At 44.9% G+C, this 22109-nt stretch overlaps 1 protein-coding gene across 2 annotated transcripts in view; it reads left to right on the forward strand.

Moving 5' to 3' along the window:
* Positions 1-22109, forward strand: part of LOC125304293 (zeta-sarcoglycan) — a 235675-nt gene that overhangs the window by 19663 nt on the left and 193903 nt on the right. The window contains exon 1 of one of the 2 annotated variants that reach the window (XM_048258437.1): positions 6006-6073. The exons of the other annotated variant lie outside the window; for it this stretch is intronic. Coding sequence (XP_048114394.1) covers positions 6062-6073 — 12 coding nt within the window. The 5' untranslated portion in view covers positions 6006-6061. Of the gene's footprint in view, positions 1-6005; positions 6074-22109 lie in introns of those variants that run through there. 2 annotated transcript variants of the gene reach the window in all.

The following is a 22109-nucleotide window of genomic DNA, read 5'->3' on the forward strand; positions in this document are numbered from 1 at the left end:
TTGAAATGATTACCACCATCCATAAAAGTATCTGAGTGAGTGGTTGACATATTTTGTAAGTGTTAAGGGTAGGCTAGGCCAGTGGTTCTTAAACTTTTTGGCGACCCCCCAAAGAACATGGGCCAAGTCTCGCAACCCCCTTCTCTCTAACCGGTGAAATTTGGTTTAGAAATGTTGCGAGATGGGCATTGGAAGCAGAGGCAGAAAATGTCTTCTCTCAAAGGTAGGCTATGTCAACACCACAGGCATAAGTCAATGGCAGCCTTTGACTTTGCAAATCATTTTGCGACCCCTTCAATATTTTTGGCGACCCCCAGTTTAAGAACCACTGGGATAGGCTGTGGACGTGTGTGATAAATTTGATTGGTTTGATCAATGGCTAGGTGTGTTGAGAAATACTAACTTCAGCCAGAGTTTCAGCCATTATAGACAGACTGCTGACTGTTTCTTCTCTACAGTACATGGTTCTTGCATAGTGTGAAGCTGTGGTTTGGGTCACTGTCCTCTTTTTGGAGGAAACTGACTTCAATCAAGCGCTGTCTACAGTGTGTGGCATGACATTGCAAACTGGAGTGATAGCCTTCTTTCTGCTAGATTCCTTTTATTCTGTACATTTCCCATTTTATACCCATTTCCACCAACTCATCACTGGCATTGCTACCCGCAGACCATGTCATTCACTTCACCATGCTTGACAGATGGATTCAAACACCCCTCAGCATTTGACCAACATCTCAGAAACCTTCTTTTTAATCTGTACACATTGATTTGTCTGTCCATAATAGGCTCTTTTGCCAATCTTAATCTCTTTTTATTGCCCATTGTGAGGTATGGCTTTTTCCTTACAACTTTGTCTAGATTACAGGGGTGGGCAAACTGCGGCCCACGGGCCGGATCCGGCTGCAAGCACTTTAATCCGGCCCGCCGAGCATTTCATTTGGTTAGGATGCTTGCTATTTTTTTCCGGCGATAGAGACGACGTTGGTTAGCTTTACTGCAAACTGCTTTTCACTCTTCTCTTAGAGAACGTTTACAATGTCAAAAAACATCATGTTAAATAGAGATGATAGGCCTACTCTTTGTTATCTCCTTTGCAGCAGATCTAACTTGAACGTTATCTTCGTTATTCTTCGTCATCTTGCTCAGCTGTGCGCTGGGGCCCTCTCGCCTCTTGCTATTCCGGTTAGAGCCAGTTTGGGCTCTTCAGTGAAGAGAGAAGCACATCATTGCATGACATCTTCGATTTCTTGGGCATTTCTTGAATGGAATTGCCTTCATTTCACAGAGCAAGAGTAACATCTTTGTTTCTAGCCATTTTGTGACTTTAATCAAACCCACACAGGCAGATGCTCCAGATACTCAACTCATCTGATGAGGGCCAGTGGCATTGCTTCTTTAATCAGGGAAGCCGTTTTCAGCTGTGCTAACATAATTGCAAAAGGGCTTTCTAATAATTTGTTAGCCTTTTTAAATGACACACGTGGATAAGCAAACAGAATGTGCCTTTAGACTATAAGACAGATGGTTGCTGGTAATGGGCCTCTGTACTACACTTATGCAGATATTGCTTTCGAAATCACGATGGTCAATTTCAACATTAATGATGTCTTCAATGCAAACTCGGTAGTGAACGGTAGTGAATGGTCATGTCTGAGTTTCACTGATCTTTTACAAACAGAGTATGAGATGGATGGAGGGTGTAGTTTGGGGGTGACAGTGATATTGGTGGAGGGTGTTGGGGTTATAGTGAGATGGGTGGAGGGTGTCGGGGTGAGAGTGAGATGGGTGGAGGGTGTCGGGGTTATAGTGAGATGGATGGAGGGTGTAGTTTGGGGGTGACAGTGAAATTGGTGGAGGGTGTAGTTTGGGGTGACAGTGAGATGGGTGGAGGGTGTTGGGGTTACAGTGAGATAGGTGGAGGGTGTTGGGGTTATAGTGAGATAGGTGGAGGGTGTCAGGGTTATAGTGAGATGGGTGGAGGGTGTAGTTTGGGGTGACAGTGAGATGGGTGGAGAGGGTGTAGTTTGTGGGTGACGTTAGCGGCAGCATCGTCTCATGAGGTTTATCTGTTAGAGTGGAAGAGACACTGTTATGATCAAAACTCTCAGGGTGTGTCACACTCACCAAGACAACCACCCTCCAGTTACACTGGCCTGTGTGTGTGTGTGTGTGTGTGTGTGTGTGTGTGTGTGTGTGTGTGTGTGTGTGTGTCTGTTTGTCTCTGTGTGAGTGAGTGTGTGTGTGTCTGTCTGTCTGTTTGTCTGTGTGTGTGTGTGTGTGTGTGTGTGCGTGGAAGAATTCAGTTTACTGTCACATGTAGTTTCACTTGCTCCATGTTTGGTGGTATGCATGTTGTCTGAGTGCTTGAGGGAGAACATGAAAAGAGGGAAAGTAAGAAAGCAAGATGGGGAAAAAGAAAGAGAAAAGAAGAAATGACAGAGAGAAGAACAGAGGGAAGAGGGAGAGAGAGAGCAATAGAGGGGAAGAGGGAGAGAGAGAGCAACAGAGGGGAAGAGGGAGAGAGAGAGCAATAGAGGGGAAGAGGGAGAGAGAGAGCAATAGAGGGTAAGAGGGAGAGAGAGAGCAACAGAGGGTAAGAGGGAGAGAGAGAGCAATAGAGGGGAAGAGGGAGAGAGAGAGCAATAGAGGGGTGGTGACCTGCATGTTTATGAGTGCTGAGATAAAAGGCATGCAGGCATCAGGAGGCTCAGCGCACTTCCTCCTGGAGAATCCCCCCCTGACATCCAGCCAATTACGGAGCTCCGCATCCCATGTCAACTCCCGGGGAACGGCCATTAATCAAAGCAAACTTTCCAGCAGCCATAATTATGAAAACGAGCCCGGGCCCGCCGAGAGCGCCACCGCTCATCTCACGCTCCGTGCCGCCTTATTGGCCCATCCCCAGGGCACGGGGGCATCTGATTGGCCATCCCCAGAGACAGATGCCGTCTGATTGGCCCACCCCCAGGTCAGCGAGCCGTGTGAATGTGTCACTCTAAGGTGATGGTGGTGGTGTCGGGGTGAGGTGCTCAGTGCAAGATGGGAGAGGAAGACTCCGACCCTGACGCGGCCGGAGGAAGAGGGAACCAGTGGGATTCGATTAGCTCACGCTGGCAACAGTGTTTGTCAATCTGTCACTCATGTCTGGAGAGTGAAGTTAACACACACTAAAATTCATGATCAATGTAAATCAATGGTCTCTACTGGAGCTCAGTTAATGGGCCCAGTCCATCCATACAGTGCGTCTGCTTGGCTGAAGGGGCGCTGTGGCTCTTGCCAGATAGATCCAGGTCACGGTGAACTGCAGGCGAGGCCGAGTGATTACCGTGGCAATGGAGTCATCGTTAGAGCAGTCTCGGGTGACTGAGCGAAGCTCGCCGGTGATTTATTGTGTTTTGGTGGAATGGTGCGCGATGACCGCTGGACACAAAAGGTCAGCGGGAAACGTGTCTTCCACACCTGTACAGCGAAGGGCCCGCTCCATGGGGTTATGGGACTGTGTGTGTGTGTGTGTGTGTGTGTGTGTGTGTGTGTGTGGGAGAGAGAGATGTCAACTCAGGCTTTGAACACGGACCACTCCAGGTCTTTCCTCTCCTGCTGTCATGTACAAAAAAACTGCAAGCCTATCTCATCTCTACCGTTGAAGGGAAATTACTCATCGTTTTTCCTCTCCCATGTGCTCTCCCTCTATGTCTGTTTGCTCTCTCTCCCTTTCTCTCTCTCTCTCTCTCTCTCTCTCTCTCAAATTCAAATTCAAATTCAAATGTGCTTTATTGGCATGACTCAGAAAATAGTGTTGCCAAAGCAGTAACATGACAATACAAACATATACAATATTTGTTTTAAGGGGGGTCAAAGAAAGGAAACTTATCTAAACTAAAAGAAAGAAAACTTATATTTAAAAAAAAATAGTAACTAAATCCATGTTTAAAGAAAACTTAAACATGCATTCTTAAATCTAAATTTAAAGGAAACTTATACAATAGTCTATATAAAACTATTTAACAAAAACTATATACTGTATGCACTTTTTCTATGTGAAGTTTTCTCTTAAAATGTGGCAGGACTGTAAATATTGGTAGGCTAAGTGGGCACATTTATCTATTTCTCCCAGGAGGAATTGTAGTTTTGTTCATTGGTGGCAGTCATAAAAGCGGGACAAGTGATTTCAATTTGTGGGTAGAATATAGCTCTTAAGTGTTGATAATTGGGACATTCTGTGAGGAAGTGGCATTCGATCCTCTACTACTCCCGTATTACAGAATTTACATATTCGATCTTCACGAGCTATCCAGGTTTGGCGGTGTCTACCCTTTTCTATTGCAAGGGAATGATCACTCAGTCGATACTTTGACAGGAGTTTTCTATGACGATGGTTTTAATTTCATTTAAATATGGTGCCAATTTGTAATCAATTCAATAGTTCTGTAGCAGTGTATCTTATTTACTTGTTCGATTTTGCATTTCCATGTGTTAATGTAGTTTTGTTTTGCTGTGTTCTCTACTTCTTTTTGCTACTGAAACAATACTTGAGCTGCAGTTTTTCAGGTTGTGTTTTTGTATTATGAAGTTTAAGGGTCACTCTCTGGGTGTTCACTCCTCAGCTGGGCAGCAGTGTGGTGATATTGCTCTGAATTGCTAGTCTGAAGATGATGCCAGAATTTGGTTGCTCTTTTTTGTATGTCTACAAGGAGGGGAAATCTTCCAAGCTCAGCTCTGCAGCCTAGATTAGGTGCACATCTGTTTAAACCTAGAATATTTTTACAGAATTCCAAATGTAATAATTCGGTTTGGCTTTTTTGTCCCATGTTTGAAATTGTCTTTATATTTTATACCCCAAATTTCGGCTCCGTGATAGTAATATTGGCTTTACTAAGGAATCAAAGATCTTTTTCCATAATTTGATGGAAGGATTATATTGAAATAGAGATTTTCTTAACATGTAGTATTTTTTAACATTTTGCGTGCTTTTTGGGATAGGTCTTTGATTAAGCGTTATCAAATTGCCCTGATGAAGAAATGGTCAGTCCTAAGTAGTTGTATTTTCTTACTTGTTCTAGTTGTTTTCCACCAATGGTAAAATTATATTTATTTATGTTCGAATGTTTTTTTTGGAAAGTCATTATTTTTGTTTTTTCCATATTGATTGGAAGGGCCCAAGTTATGCTATATTAAGTTCAAAAGAGAAAGGCTCTCTTGTAGTCCCTGTGCCGTTGACGATAGCAGGAGAAGATCATCTGCGTAAAGCAGGCATTTGATTTCTTTTCCCAAAAGATTGAGACCAGGCGAGGATGAATTTTGAATTTTATTAGCTAATTCATTGATATAAATGTTAAATAATGTAGGACTCAGGCAACAGCCCTGCCTCACTCCTTTGTTTGAGGAAAGTAATCAGTTTGTTTGTTATTTATTTTTACACAACATTTGATGTTTTCATACATGTCTTTAATGATGTTATATGTTTTACCACCAATTTCACAATCAAGTAGTTTTAGCAAGAGACCTTCATGCCAAACGGAGTCGAAGGCTTTGCTGAAATCCACAAAAACATCCATATATTTTTCCGTTTTTGACCTTTAACGTTTTCTTGTATCAGTGTCTGTAAAGTATAAATATGATCTGTTGTTCTATTTTTTTGTATGAAACCAATTTGAGAGGGGCTTAATATATTGTTTTTTTTTTTATTAAGTTTGAAATTCCCCCTCCCTCTCTCCTTCACCCTCTTTTTTTGCTCCCTGAGAAAACCACTCTGACTAGAGTCATGTAATTTCTAATTTCCCAACATGATACCACCAGGCCTTTTCCTGTTTCTTTCTCTCGTTTCGTTTTTCCCTCTCCCCACCCCCCCCCGGTTGTGAAACTCAGTGCTGCTCCTCCAGTGCCCAACTGCACGGCTGTGTTTGAATCAGACAGGCCGGGATAATTCAGATCTCTCTGCACTGCCACTGCTGGCCTGCAGCACTCCTGACAAAAATCAATAAGGCGAATTGTCACGCTTCCCCTCCAGACTGCCTCATCCTCTCGGCAAAGGCGGTGACGAGAGCGACCGGGCGAGCAGTTCATGGAAGTCAGAGTGAGTTCTGCACAAAACATGGTGTTGGAGAGGGGAGGATGCTGCTAGTCTGGGGGTTCTTATGAAACACACACACACACTTACAGACAGACAGACACACACACACACACACACACATGCACACACTCACACTCAAACTCACACATACACACATTTCAGTGATTTTTGTACAGAAGAAGATTAATACAGATGAATACAGATGAAGAATGAATAAAGACAAAATGTTACATCTTTTTAAAGTTATGGATCAAACTCAAAATGCTTGTACTGCACTCTTTTATTAGCAATCTGACTCTAAGGATTGTGGGTAGAAGTTTTACATATGTGCACACACACACACTCACATACACACACACACACACACACACGCGCGCACCTGATCTCCAACAGCATTTGAGTGCACATGGAAAGGCTCATTAGGATAAATGTGTTTACACACAGATTGGTGGGCTTGCATGAGCAGATGTAGAAGTGTTTGTGTGTGTGTTTGAATATTTGCACATATGCTTCAAATCCATAGAGCCACACATGCTTCAATATTCAGTGGGAAATCAAGTGTAAATCATGCATGCGTGAATGTCAGTGCAAAAGTTTGCATTCATCACAATTCTCCACATGTGCGTGCACACACCTCTCTATATACACCTGTGAATCCACCATAAGCAGCAGTTAGCTTGATTACAGTAAGGCCTCTTAAGGCTTGAGATGGAGCTGACGTGAAAATAATGTGAGTCCGAGTGGCCTTGTGGTAACCCTATCCCCCCCCCCTGGTGGTGACACTGAGTGTGCGGTTCATTTGGGAAATGAGCTGAGAGCCTTTAAGGACGCCGCTGGCCCAGTTTGTGATGACTCGCTCAGGTTTTTGCGTGCACATTTCCTGGAACGTAGCAGAACCCCCCACCCCCCCAACTCGTCGCTTTCCCCTCCCTGCAGAGCTCTCCACACTCTGTCGTCAGTGCCCCTGCCCGCTTTGGCGCAACTTAGTCATCGAGTCGATGATGTGGTGGGCCGCATTAGTAGTGTAATGCATTAAGCTGTTATATGTACTGACACCCACTCCACACACACACACACACACACACACACACACACACACACACACACACACACACACACACACACACACACAAAATGGAGGGTGTCCTGTAGTGATGAAGAAGAGAACTCAGCCGTCCCCAACTTCATTGTATGCACATAAGCCTGATGGATGAGGTGGTGCTCCGCGCTCAGGCCCTGCCCTAAATAATCACCATTTTCTGGATGACTGTAGCCCAGCATCTCGGCAGGCGCACGCCGAACAGCCAAAGAGACGGGCGTAATGCAGCGTGTATTTTTGGAAGCTCTCTCTCCAGTGGCTGCCAATTACCTTAATTAAAGCCCTTGCCCCTCACACTCTGCGTTCCTCTGCAGACTCCACACCCCCCCACTCTCCCACTTATCCCCCCCCCCCCCTCTTGCCACAGGGGGACGTGAAAGGGAGAGTTAGCGGATGAGAGGGGGAGCTTTCGGGCCCTGTGCTCTTGTGTAAAGTGTCAGGGATTCGTTTTTTTCTAGAGGCGAGGCCAAGCTCTTTTTCTGCCTTTTGTTCATTTCCTTTTTTTTTTTTTACTCTTTCAGTCCTGTGCAAGAAGTGTGCAGTCTTAGGGATGGAACAAATGCGCTCTCCTTCTGCTCAAGCTTTCCTTTATCTCTCTCTCTCTCTCTCTCTCTCTCTCTCTCTCACTCTCTCACTCTCTCTCTTGCTCGCTTTCTTTAGTTTGTCTTCCCTCGCTCTCACTCGTGCATGTTTAGACCTCCACCCTGGGCAGGGTGATCTCTCATCCTCTCTCTCTCTCTCTCTCTCTCTCTCTCTCATCTCCCCATCCCCATTTGCTCTCTTATCTCAGTCTGTTTTTTTCTCCCTTCGCGTTTACTATCCCTCCTACTCGCCAGCACAGACAGCACACTCAAATGCACCACATCAGCCCCCCCCCTCTCTGTATTCTCTCTCTCTCTCTCTGTATTCTCTCTCTCTCTCTCTCTCTGTATTCTCTCTCTCTCTCTCTCTCTCTCTCTATTCTCTCTCTCTCTCTCTCTCTCTCCTGCTCCATGTCTCTTCATTTCTCCAATCATCAGTGCTGTGCCTGACCAGCACTTTCTCTGCTCTGTTATCTTTCTTCTTTATTTGCTCCTGCTTGCGTCAGACAACATAGGAACACAGCACACCAGTGAACACTTCTCTCTCTCTCTCTCTCTCTCTCTGTCTCTCTCTCTCTTTTTCTCACTCTCTCTCACTCACTCTTGCTCGCTTTCTTTACTTTGTCTTCCCTCCCTCTCACTCATGTTTAGACCTCCACCCTGGGCAGGGTGATCGCTCTCTCTCTCTCTCTCTCTCTCTCTCTCTCTCTCTCTCTCTCCCTCTCTCTCTGTCTCTCTCTCTCTCTCTCTCTCTATCCCTGCTGCTCTGGTGAGTGGTGTTTCTGCCGTGTGAGTGGTGGCGGTGGCCAGATGTCTCCCAGCTGGAGTGTGTCTGGAGTGGCCGAGGCTGCTGGGATGGTGGACTTACCTGCGTCCGTGCTGACAGAGGCTGATGTTAACACCGTGTCTCGAGCCCCGCGCAGCTGTGTGGCCATTTTCACCCCGTGGGTCAAAAAACAAATAGCCTCCGATGAACTGCACGAGGGACTGACTTTTGTCGGACATTTTCTCTTTCACACACACACAAACACAGTTGAATTGATCTACATCTCAAAACATTTAGGCATTGGTTCAATGCTTGAGTCATTACATTCAGAAGTCTTGAGCCAGTTGTCACATGTAATCTGTCAAGTGACATTTTGAAAATATTTTGAAAGTATCTTGTTCATAACAGTGACACAGGAACATGTCATTCTGATGGCACTGACATACTGATTGGCATAAACATCTGCTTTTGAGACATAAACTAAGCATTCTTAGCAAGTTACGTGCCTATGCAGGTAATCCACTGTGTGGTGCAGTTTGCACAAATTGTTTCGAGATATGTGGTGCAAATATTTGTGGTGATTCAAGAAATGCACCAAAGTGACTGAGAAAAACTGTAAATCAGGAATTACATTATATTACTGTATTTTTGCGTTTAGTCACACAAAAATGTGCTCTTTTTCCCTCTCTCCCTCCCCCTCTCCCTGGCCTCTGTAATCAATGTATCATGGCTGTGAAGCGTGATGGAGGTGGGAGTGGAGTGGGTTGCAGGGAATGAACGCGTCAGCGGCCTGCATGGTGAGTGGGCTTGACCTCTTCACTCCTGCTCAGCCTGCACAACAACGAGTCCTTTTAAAAAAACACAGAGGGAAGAAAAAGCAGGCAGAAACAGCATTGAGAGGCAGGAGAGAGAGCTAAATCGAGAAGAGGAGACAAAGATAGATAGATAGATAGATAGATAGATATAGGTAGATAGGTAGGTAGGTAGGTAGATAGATAGATAGATAGATAGATAGAGGTAGATAGGTAGGTAGATAGATAGATAGATAGATAGATAGATAGATAGATAGATAGATAGATAGATAGATAGATAGATAGATAGATAGATAGATAGATAAAGAGAAGACAGTAGAGGGGAGTGTGGGCTAAGTGGGGAGAGGTGAGAAGTCATGGGGAGAGGAGGGGAGCAGGAGGGGAGAGAGTGATGGCCCCCCTGTGGAGGCCCTACAGAGGGCTCCTAAGCACTCCAAACCCTGGCGCGTTTAAATGATTCATACGGGCACCCTCAGAGGCCCCGCAATTCATTCCTGGAGCCCGCTCCATCACATGAGCACTGCATGGCACAGCAGCAGCGGGAGCTGGGCGAAGTCTGACAGGGCGGTCCCCAGGCCTATCATTCTAATTTCTCTTTCTCTCATGGACGCACACACACACACACACACACACACACACACACACACACACACACACACACACACACAGACAGATACACACACACAAATACTGTACATACACACACACACACACTCACACACACACACACACACACACACACACAAATATACTGTCTCTCTGTGTCTGGTTTGTGAGGCAGTTCACAGGGAATTTTAATTAACCATGGCACTGCAGGCATGAGAGAAGGGAGGGCAATTAGAAGATGGCCAAAGTGAACGTCCTGATCTGCGGACATTTAGCCGGGCAATTACGCAGGCATTAGCATAAAACAAGTCGGCCCTAATGAAATAATCCTATTAACCATCTCACTCTCTGTCTCACTCTCTCCTTTGTTAGCAAGTGCCACATCACAGTGGTGGAGAGAGAGTGCGAGTGTGAGAGATAGTGAGCCTGACATCAAGGTCATTTTGTTTTGTTTTTGCTTATGTTTGCGGCCTGCATCCATGCAGGAACTAGCCCGTGGTGTCAGCGCTGCGTACGGAAATCCTCAGCGCTATATACAGTCATTTGTCTTAACTCATGCTGAGGGAGGTAATCTATTCGCCAAGGGCTGTAACTGTTCTCAGAGCAACTCTTCCTGTCTCTCACTTAAAGGTCTTCTATGCCCTGCAACTATGAAAAATGTTTTCTTTTAGTTGTAATCGAAAAAAGCACTGCCAACAAACTCATTAGTTGTATTTGCATATTTTAGCAGGCATTTAATGAGACAGTTGTTCACCATATGCAATTTTAATGGGATTGATTCCTGTGTAAACACACACAAACACACACACACACACACACACACACACACACACACACACACACACACACACACCTACAGCCCTGGCTACATATGTATTTATGCATATACATCATTTAATATTCAGGCCTGAAAGACTTATAGTTTCCACCTCACTAGTCGCGGACCTCCTGTAGGCGTTCTGTGCTTATCTTAACTGCCCAAGCTCATGTCCCCATTGTGCATGTATGAAACTCGCCAGTGGGACTCCAGTCAGCCCCAATGGAAAACAGTCCTACCTGTAATTAAAGCAAATTGCTGTATTTCTTTAATCTAATTGCACAAAACATGGGTCAGTGCATTGTGCTTGACTAGTCATCTCATTACTCATTTCCAGGAATGAAGTGCGCAGGTTTGTCAGCGAGTAATTAACTGAACAGCCCGGCCTGCTCAGCCAAACGAGCCGACGCAGTTGTGTGTGTGTGTGTGTGTGTGTGTGTGTGTGTGTGTGTGAGTAATTAACCGAGCAGCTTGGCCTGCCCAGGCTGTTGCGTTCTCCTAGTGAGATGAGCCTCCATCAATGTGTATGTGTATGTATATGTGTATGTGTATGTGTATGTGTATGTGTATGTGTATGTGTATGTGTATGTGTATGTGTATGTGTATGTGTATGTGTATGTGTGTGTGACAGAGAGAGAGAGTGTAAGAGGGAGTGAAGTGTGTAGAGTGTGGGTGAATGTAATTAAACCTGAAGGATGTGCTGTGATATTGCCTCCGGCTCCAGTTAGTCCTTCATTTCAGAGCATCTGATCTACAATAAGCTAGCCATCCACCCACACCTAAATAGCAAAATGCATTCCTGACTTGGACTTGAATGACATTTGAACTTCCCAAATGCCTGATGGGTCGATATGAGATCTTTTTTTGAATAGATTAATGGAATAGAATAGCATTCTGAATAGGAGATTGTGGCCCGTACCACAACAGCATCTCCCATTGTTTTGTTAATGCTTCTTTATTTCTGAATGGGAATTTAGAGATGCCATCCGTTACCAGATGCTACCTCATTCTAGACATGGCCAATCAATCACAGATTGAACAACATTTGAGAGCAGTCAGGTATTGGCGGATGCGTGGGCGCACCTCATGTTATTATGCGTGTGCGTTTCCTAGCCCCTGGCCCGTAATGCCCTGGAGTGTGATGAACGGCACGATAGACAAGACACTTCGAAATCATTCAACATTCAATTCACTTCCTGCATCATTGGCCTCAGACACTAATTTGTCATAGAATGAAATGGATTTTGAAATAGATTGCACTTTGTTATCCAGGATGAAGAAAATCCAATTTGTATGCAATGCGGAAAAAAAAAAATGAAACATAAAGTGTCTGAGGAGAAAGTCCAGGTTCGCTGACCTTCAACTTTTGTTTTTTGTAATACAAGGTCTCATTACAGTGGATTAGCCTATCTAATACATGTTCACATCTGCACACACTTGTTGTGAAGATGAAGTGTCGGTCTGATGCTGACTCGGAGACTGATAATTAAACTTCAAGTGCACCAACAACTGCCTCCATTTAATTTATCTTTTTCCCCTTCCGTAATTGCAGACCACTGGCCTCAAAATGTCAAAACTTCCTCCACGCCTGCCTGTTAAGGATATATGAGATGAGATCACCCTCTTTCAGAGTTTTTCTAGAACGTCTGGTCACAATACTGCATGCTATGCTTGTCTGCTGCATGTTGCCCTAGGGTTGCAGAACTCTTTCAAGGTATTTAGTTTGGCTTACATGAATTGTATCTGTGTCGTCACACGCAGGTGCCGGGGAAAGATACTAAATTTCTGTTGTTATGTGATAGTTTTACCAGCTTAGTGGGTGGCTTTCACAGAATTCCTTGCTCAAACATGTAAAATGCTGTCATCTATCCTGGAACCATGGAAAGAGAAAAAGAGAGAAGAGATAGAGAGAGAGAGAGAGAGATGAGTAGATGTGGGCTTTTTACGTTCACCATGTACCAGGATCGTTTGATCTCAGTTCTTTCATCTAAAAGCACCTGACTTAGAAGGCACTCTATTCTCTTCTATGAGAAAGAATGGGGGGTGGTGGTGGTGGGGGGTGGTGGTGGGGGGGGGGGGCGGGTGGAGAGAGAGGTCTTTTTTCTCGCAATCTCTGTTGAACACTCACTTTGCCCTGGCCCCGAGCCCTGGTCAGTTGTGAGTTGTCACACAATAAGTTGAGGTTTTTTTTTTTGGTGCTTCATCACAAAGAGTTCCTCTCAGGTCTTACAGGACCTTTGCTCCTTATGAAAACAACTATTTTTCTCCAACTCTCCAGAGGAACACTTTGCTTCTGGCCTCTGATGCGGTTGCCTCGTGTCAGGACACCGGGTCTTGTTCCAGAGAGAGAGAGAAAGAGAGAGAGAGAGAGAGGAAAAGAGAGAGAGGAAGAGAGCGAGAGAGAGACCTTAGTAAGCTCAATGGATAAATGATTGTGTCTGGGCTCTTCAAGGCTCTGAGGAATGGAATGAGATAGTCGGCTTGGGGCACTTGGCTGCACCATCTTTGCGTCTCCCTCTGAAAAATGAGGCGGTGTCATTGTGTTGGCCTTTCCCCGTCAGATGAAAGCCAAAGAACTCTATATAAAGCTCCTACATGAAATGATGTGATTTCCGACATAGATCTGTGTCCTGGTTTGGCAACCCAAGTGGGAAATTTGTTTTTTATGACCTATGATCATTACGTAACAGTACTACCTCCATAGCAGTGAGTATCTGTGTAAATATCTCCGGCTGTTGTTTATGGTATATCTGTATAATCTATTCTCTGACATTTGTGTTTAGGATACCATAACAATAAGATTTAATCCGTTTGAAAGAGTTCTGTCGTACAATGGGGAATTGTTTTTGAATTACAGACCCATTTGAACATGAGCACATGCAAACAAAACAAGATGAAGACAAGGATGGAATTTTTCATTTTCCGTTTTATGCTCCATGTGCAGCAGTAAACCATCTCTGTGAAATGGCTCAGTACTAAGTATAATAAGCAGCAGCCTGGTCCGCTTGTGTTTGGGGAAGTTGATAGGGTTTTTTGTGTGTGTGTGTGTGTGTGTGTGTGTTCTCCTTTTATTCCGATTTCGTTTTGAATACCATTATCTACTAAGTGGGTCACTTTATCCTCCTTGTGTGAACTCTTTCGCGCTCCTGAGGGCTTATAAATAGCAAATTTAACTAACCCTGAGAGGAAGCTGGAGAAAGATACCTGAGGGCTAACATAGCTCTCTTTGGTCCCTGTTTTTTCCCACACTCATCACACCCTCTATCTATCTATCTATCTATCTATCTATCTATCTATCTATCTATCTATCTATCTATCTATCTATCTATCTATCTATCCATCCATCCATCCACCTATATATCCCTTCTACACTCAACTCAAAAACAGCAGCAAATGCAATGTTGATCCAAAAGTGGCAACCGGAGATTCCACCAGCCTCCAGTTGTGTTTGTCAACATGTTGTTCTGTGGGTTGAGTGAAAACCAGCCATGAGAGTGAAAGCGTGAAAGGGCCTCATCTAGAGACAGCGTCCCCGCGCTGGAGTGTGTCATCTCATCACATTCTGCCTCTCTTCTCTTCCCTCCCTCCCTCCCTCCCTCTCTCCCTCTCTCTCTCCCTCTCTCCTCGATCCTGGTGAAAATCTACTGGGGCTCTGAGTGTAGGCTGAGGGGAGACACTGAGAGAAAAGGCAAGAAGAGGATGACAGGAGAGACAAGGGGATGGAGAGAGTGTGAGAGAGGAGAAGAGGGTGTCGCCAGGATGCAAGGACAGAGGAGATGAGGAGGATGGCAGGCGAGAGGAGAGGGGAGGGGAGAGGAGAGGAGGCAAGCCAGAGTGAAGAAGGGAGAGGAGGATAGGGAAATGAAAAGAGAGAGAAGGAACAGAGGAGGATGAGAGAGGGAGGATGGAGCAGGCTTTGACACAGCAGTCTGTCAACTTAATGTGGAGCCAGCAGGGGCCTCACATCTGTTAAAGGAAAAGGGATGCCTATGTCAGCCTCTCTCTCCCTCTTTCTCTCACTCACTCTCTCACTCTCCCTCTCTCTTTCTCTCCCTCCCTCACTTTATCTTTTTCTCTCCTTCTCTACCTCTGTCTCTATTTCCTACCCTACTCCCTCTCCTTTACTTTTTATTTTTTGCTCATTCTCTCTCTCCCTCCCCTCTCTCTCTCTTTCCCTCTGTCTCTCTCCTCCTGTCTTTATCAGAGCCTCATCTCATTGGCTTTCTCCTCCCTAGGCCCTTATTTATTTCTGTTTGTGTATACTCTGGGTGCTTACGTTGTCACCTGGAGATGGAGCCAGGGCTGATTTGATCACTGATGATCATAACCCTGAGTGCTTACACACTTGATTTATTCCTTGTGTGTTTATGCACGGCAATGTTGTCCGCAGCATGGCTGTTGCTCAGGATACGGCAGACAGTCTAATCCCCTCTAGGTTTTCCTTCACCAGAATGGGGTAGCATCGGCTGATGGCACAGTTGTGAATCCAGAAGAATTAGTGGTAGGGAGAGACTGAGAGAGAGAGAGAGAGAGAGAGAGAGAGAGAGAAAGAGAATGAGAGAATGAGGCACAGAACACTACTCTGTCATCTTTTGTGGGCTGCCTGTTTTTAGTGCAGGTAAGCGAATCTTCCGTGCCAAGAATTTTACGACCTTGGCACGGGTTCTCCTCTTTCTTCCTGTCTGCCATTCTTCGGTCTCATCTCATCACGGCTCGCCCTGTTTGCGGGAACTGGAGCAGGTGCATGCCGCTGCCAGAGGCGGGATGGGCGCCTGATGCCTGGCACTGCCACACACGCCTCCCGTAAAGCCTACAGGCCATGGCGGGCACCACAGGGAGGTCAGTGTGATGGGCTGGACCTCTGCATACCAGCTACCCTGCCACACCCTACTCTTTCACACTGCTCCTCTTTCACACTGCTTCTCTTTCACACTGCTCCTCTCTAAATTCAGTTCAATTCAGAGTTGTTGTTGTTTTTATTATTGGTATCTCTATTTTGATAGAGTGCTGCCAAAGCTGAGCTAGCACCCTGCCCTTACACACTTTCCATCTCAATTTGACTTCAAGTCAGTTCAATTCCTAGTTGTTTTAGTAGTTAGCATACCTAATTAGAAGGCTGCCAAAGCTGATATTTGTAAATGTTCATACCAGTTCATAATGCTATGTAACTGTAATGAATGTAATGAGAACATCAACCGTATGCAATACAGGAGGGGAAACTACAGTAATGTGAAAAGTGTGAAAAGAAAAACAAACCCTTCTTTTGGGTTTCAATGACACTTTTGCAGTCTGCTCTGGTCCCATTTGCCTTGCTTAATCATCTTCACAAGGCTGTTTGCAATATGTGGCTCCTTCAGATAAAGATGTTAAAGTGCAGCCAAAGGCATTGCTGGAGAATTTGCTGCATAATATGTGCTAACGCAGAGTGCTTGGCAAAACAGGCCCTCTCAGAAAGCGTCAAAGGCTGCAAATTGGCCCCACTAAGCTGCAAGTGAGTTCATTTCATTTGCTGCTTTTTTCACCCCTGTTTTCCAGGACTCTAATTCAGAGATCTGAATAGAATATGGGGCATTGTGTGATACAGCATGAAATAGAGGAGAAAGCTGACTGACTTGATTCACAGTAAGACTGAGAGGCAGTTAAATACGTTTTTTATTTCCTCCTGAGTTTCCTGTGTTTGCAGAGTACAGACACACATGCATGTAGACTTAAAGACTCTTGAGTCTCGTTTCCATGGCGTTTTATTAGTTTGCAACTAAACTCACACGTACTCCATGTGCATGCTCACATATGCATTTGCATAATTGCATACACACATTTGCATAAACAAATACACGCATACATGTTCAGACAAACAGACCTACATACACACTCTCTCTCTCTCTCTCTCTCTCTCTCTGTCTCACACACACACACACACACACACACACACACACACACACACACACACACACACACACACACACACACACACACACACACACACACATACACACACACACACACACACACACACACACTTGCCATGTTCCCATCTCACACTCCCACACTCCCACACTCCCACGCTAGCTGTGCTCCCGTGTTGCCGCGTATCCTGTTGATTATGCGCCGTGCGGATGTCCGATGATGCTGGCCCATCACTTGCTAAAGGGAGGCATAATTGGTGCGTGGAGGGGCTCTGATTACTGCTGAAACCACAGAGCCCAGGGACAAGCTCACCCCACGGCCTGGCCAAACTCCATCTCACACCACTTCATTAAAATCTCTGTGGGCTGCATACACACTTTGGAAATGCACTGTTTGGCTCATCATCATGTAGAGCTTATCTATAGCAAAGGCACAATATCAATACGTAAGAGTTAGAAGACTGAACTAACATCGTCTCTGTATTGAATTTCTATCCTTTGTGATTCTCAAGATGTCAGTACCTTCCCTCTTTCATTACACCAAAATGGCACTTGACATATAATTCCTACTTTTAAAATATTATTTGTATGACTTTGGCTGTGGAATCAACATATTGAGTGCTATTTTCGATGGATTTATAATGGCAGTAGTTATGCGTGAAGGCTACACATACAGTATGTCAAGGCCAGGCGCTGGTGTTGGCTCAGTGCATACTGGTACATGGACTGAAGTCATATACTGTAGTGCTTTTTGTTCATCAGAGCACTCAGCGTGCATTACAGTGTCATTCCTCATATTCACCCATTCATACACTCTCACAACCTCACACATGCCAACAATACAGACATCTGTCTGTGACCCTTCAAGAGTTGGAACCAGGAACCATCTTCTTCCTCTACCACTCATTCACGAGATCAAGAGACTCTTGGTCCAAGAGACGCATCAGACCCTCTTGGTGCATTCATTGATCACTTTAGTCGTTTGGTTAATGGTCGATAAACAAAACACTGTTGCACTTTTTTCATTTGGAGGCAGTCAGCAACGTGGCAAAGCTGCCATGTTCTAAATCCACCCAGTGACCTTAGCATTGTGTTACAGTAATACTCGGATCTTGTTGTCTACAAATGTGTCGTAATACAAAAATCACAAAGAAGGAAGCAAAGATGAAAAGTTAGTGTGGAAAAGGCATGTGTGGTGTAAAGTAGTGAGATATTTGTCAAATGGGAGAGTTGCCAGCTCTGGTGACACTGTAGCCTTTCCATTGTTCCTTGTGCCTATCCTACATATTGAAATGTCGCGGCAATGTTGATTCTTCCCATTCTTCCTGATTAAATGTGTACCCCATCCCCACTTGATTGAATGATTTTAACAAAGGCTTAATCTCTCAGATTTCACTATTTGCTGTCAGAAAATTACTTTTCAAAGCAATCAAGCCCTCTCAAAAGCAACCTAATGTACATATTCTCCAGAAACAAGAGCTCACCACTGCACCACACCAGCATTTTTTTCTTTTACAGTAGAGCCATATCTGGACAAATCAGCATATCATGAACACTTCACACTTCACTTGACGAGCACATCCTCCCATACAGCTCCTCTGCCACAGCTGTCGCTCTACCATATCACGAGTACTTCATTAAGTATAAGTATAAGTATATATAATTTTTTGATCCTGTGAGGGAAATTTGGTCTCTGCATTTAACCCAATCAGTGAACTAGTGAAACACAAACAGCACACAGTGAACAAACACTAATCCTGGCGCAGTGAGCTGCCTGCTACAATGGCAGCGCTCGGGGAGCAGTGAGGGGTTAGGTGCCTTGCTCAAGGGCACTTCAGCCGCAGCCCACTGGTCGGTGCTCGAACCGGCAACCCTCCGGTTACAAGTCCAGAGTGCTAACCAGTGGGCCACGGCTGCCCCATTAGGGATGCCCGCAAACACATTTGAACACAACACTGGCAAGCTCTGCTGGAGTGTATAGCATTGTGTCTGTTAGCATGGAGTAGTCACTTTACATTCTGTCATAATGTTTATGGTGTGCATATGAAGACCCTGCTTTGCATCCCACTCGACGCCTGCCTACATTTTTTCAGTGATATCTACAGAGAAGTGTGCACACTCCCACACACACACACACACACACATGCACGCACACACGCACGCACAAACGCACACATGCACGCGCACACACACTCACACACACTTCTTTGTTCACCCCAGGCTGTAGATTTTGATATTACAGTATATCAGAATCTATCTTGGAATTATTTGTCGACCTTGAATGTTCTGTGAATGTTTGTGTAGTCCTGTCGCATTGCATCCACACGTTTTCGTCTAATTTCCCATTGTATTGAAATGAAGGATGTACTGTTCAACCCACGTATGAGCACGTCAGATTGATCTGGAATTGGCTAGAATCTTTCATATGATCACCATCACTCTCAGCCAGCAGGTCCCCCTCCTGATGTTGAAGAGCTGGGCTGACTTAAAGCCAGTGCTTCCCCTTTCACCCAGATCCTGCAGTGCCCTGTTATCAGATGAGCAGAGATGATCCGGGTTATGTAACGGGCACTTGCACAAAAAGAGCTCGACTTGCCTTGATTACACACAAGGCTGTCGGTGATTGCATGTATGGTAATGGAGTGTCCCTCCTGGGCCACTGCCCCCACTCATTATCCTGTCAGTCGTGGCTCCCCCTCATTTGGGCTGGTTATGAGAGCCGGGTCTGGGCAGTAGGCGCTTCTGTGATTTGAAGCCCCTCGACAAACATCAATATGACTATGAGGACCTTCCTTTTTCCTCAAGAGCGTGAGGAGATGGGGGGCATTAAATGAGCTTTGGTTTTGGCTACATATCACAGAGTTTACTCGTGCAGTCTTTTATAGAATGCTGTGCTCTTGCTTAATTCAGATGTTTAGGTGTTGCTCAGAGTAGGCGCTGTGTCTTATTTCTTACTGTTTTGTAAGACTAGCTGTTGTTTTTGTTCCCATCTGTTTGTATGGGCCTATTCACCTTCCACTGTGGTTTATGCACTGTGGTATAAAGACCTACCAACCCAAAGAGCTACTGTGTGTTCAGAAGCACACAGGCACACACATACACACACTATCACACTCACACACACACACACACACACACACACAAACACACTCTCACACATACTGTACACATACACACACACACACACACACACACACACACACACACACATATATATACACACACACATACTGTACACACATTAAGCATTTGTTTCCCCAGCAATGTGTTGAATTTCACAATCAATTGAGTGAATTAGGCTATTGTATTGGGACATAAAGAGAGGGATCAAAGAGAGAGCCATCCGAATAGTCTAGCACTCTGACAGACGCTATGGTCAGCAGACAGTCAATATGCTGAAAACAAGCACCAGAGGAGCTGTCTTTTTCACCGTGATACGCAAATGACCACTTCAACAAAATGCCTAGAAATTCGTAGCCTATATGACCAAATGAAATATTATTCATTTAATTTTAGGCTGTTTTTTTCTAATAGTTTGAATAGTTACTTCATAGACTTGCCAAATGAACATCATGATAGATAAATTTGTCATTTTGAGACAAAGAAACTTCCATAAGATGTAATGAATGAATAACTCCTTTGTGTGCTTGTGCTTCATCAATAAATGCTTACACCCAACGTAATAGCATTCGAAGCTATGCACCAGGTCCGATTCAAGAACCGACTGTGGGTTGAGGTCAGCTGACAGTCAAGAATAGAAGGATCTGTGGTCACTCGCGGTCGAGAGGAAATCCAATATGTGTAGGGAGCAGAGATGGCTCACTTGGTGCCCTGTCATCCATCTGAATTATGCTCTCCGTTGGAGGGATAGCCGCCCAGGGTTCATGCTCTTGCTCTTGTGGCGTAAGTGACCAAGTTGTGTGTCTTTTTTTTTTCAGATTGAACAGAGCCAGCCTGGCTGCTTTAATAAATATGTTGCGTCTCAAGACATGCCTTAATGATTTGAGACAGCAGTATGGCTTTCCAAAGGCGTAATTGATATCCTATTGATTGGCAATGGCATCCGTCAATAGGAATGATAACCGTGGTGTTCAGTATGATAAATGCTGATTTATTTTTATGAGTGCTGGTCTGACAAGGGTAATATGGCAAAGTGAAGCTGAATTAACAATGCTACTTTACTCTGTGTGTGTGTGTGTGTGTGTGTGTGTGTGTGTGTGTGTGTGTGTTTGGATGAAAGATGAGGGTTACGACTGTAAGGTTAAACATGGAACATTTTCTCAGTCTGTTTGACTGCCAACTGCCAAAGTGTGGAAACGGAGAAGAAGAAAAGAAGGTATTCTGCAGTGACAACAAATAGCCATTGGCATCAACAAGCGGAGGCTATCATCTGCAGTGTGCGGGCTTCCTGCTCTTAATCCCTGGAAAATCCTCAGGAAGAACCAGTGAAACTGCTCACACTCACACCCAAAGGAGCAGGGCCCAGGCACAGATTTGTGCTTGCTGAGTTAACCACGAGGTGAGGTGGTGGGTGTAGGGAATTAGAAAGTCCAAATAACGTGCACTGACAGTGCACAAATACAAATCCCAACAGTGTGTTGTAACGTATATGTTTGTACTTTCGTAAGGAGGCCCTCGTCTTCAAAGCAGCTTGCTCAGAAGACAGAAGCATATTTGCTGCATTTGAGTTCTTGTGTGTTTTTCTGTCAAATTGAGCTAAATGAGATTTTTTACCAGCTGTTTAAATGCATACAGAACAATGGATATGTGTTAGGGCCATGGCATGAAAGGATGCTTCAGTGGATTCCTGCACTCAATATTTCAGACTTGTTCACCTTTCTGGTCAGACAGGAAGTGAGCAGCATCACTGCTTTATTTTTAGCTGCACCTGTCCCTCCAGTTGACTTGATGAAGATTCTATCGGGCTAATTACTCTGACCCAATTCTGTCTGGTGGTCCACACAGACAGGGGGGACGATGGGCTAGACGACAGCATCATGCTCTTGCTCTCTCATCGTCCGACAGTCTGGTGGGGGACAGTACTTTTAGCCCTCAGCTGCAAAGGCAACGGTACCAGCAGTAGGAGTTTGTTTCGCACGGTCTCATTAGCGAAAGACATATGTTGTTACTGTGGAAGATGAATAGATTTGTTGCTAATATGCATCTGTGTGGGGCAAGAGTAAAGTTAGACTGTTGAAGTTGAATAGGCCGAATGTTTTCAGTGCTTTTCAAGCCTCTACTTCCTGGGGTCAAATAGGGAGAGCTTTAAAAAGAGGTGAGCTTTAAAGAGAGAGAGAGAGAGAGAGAGAGAGAGAAGAGTAGCAGGTGGAAGCATGAGGATGTGCTGGGTTAGAGTGCATGTGTGTGTGTGTGTGTGTGTGTGTGTGTGTGTGTGTGTGTGGCGGGGTTGTTGTGGGGGCTTGAATGGGTATCCTGTGGGATGGGGAGTGTG

This window comes from Alosa alosa, chromosome 1, assembly GCF_017589495.1.
Source record: "Alosa alosa isolate M-15738 ecotype Scorff River chromosome 1, AALO_Geno_1.1, whole genome shotgun sequence".
Lineage (NCBI taxonomy): Eukaryota > Metazoa > Chordata > Actinopteri > Clupeiformes > Clupeidae > Alosa > Alosa alosa.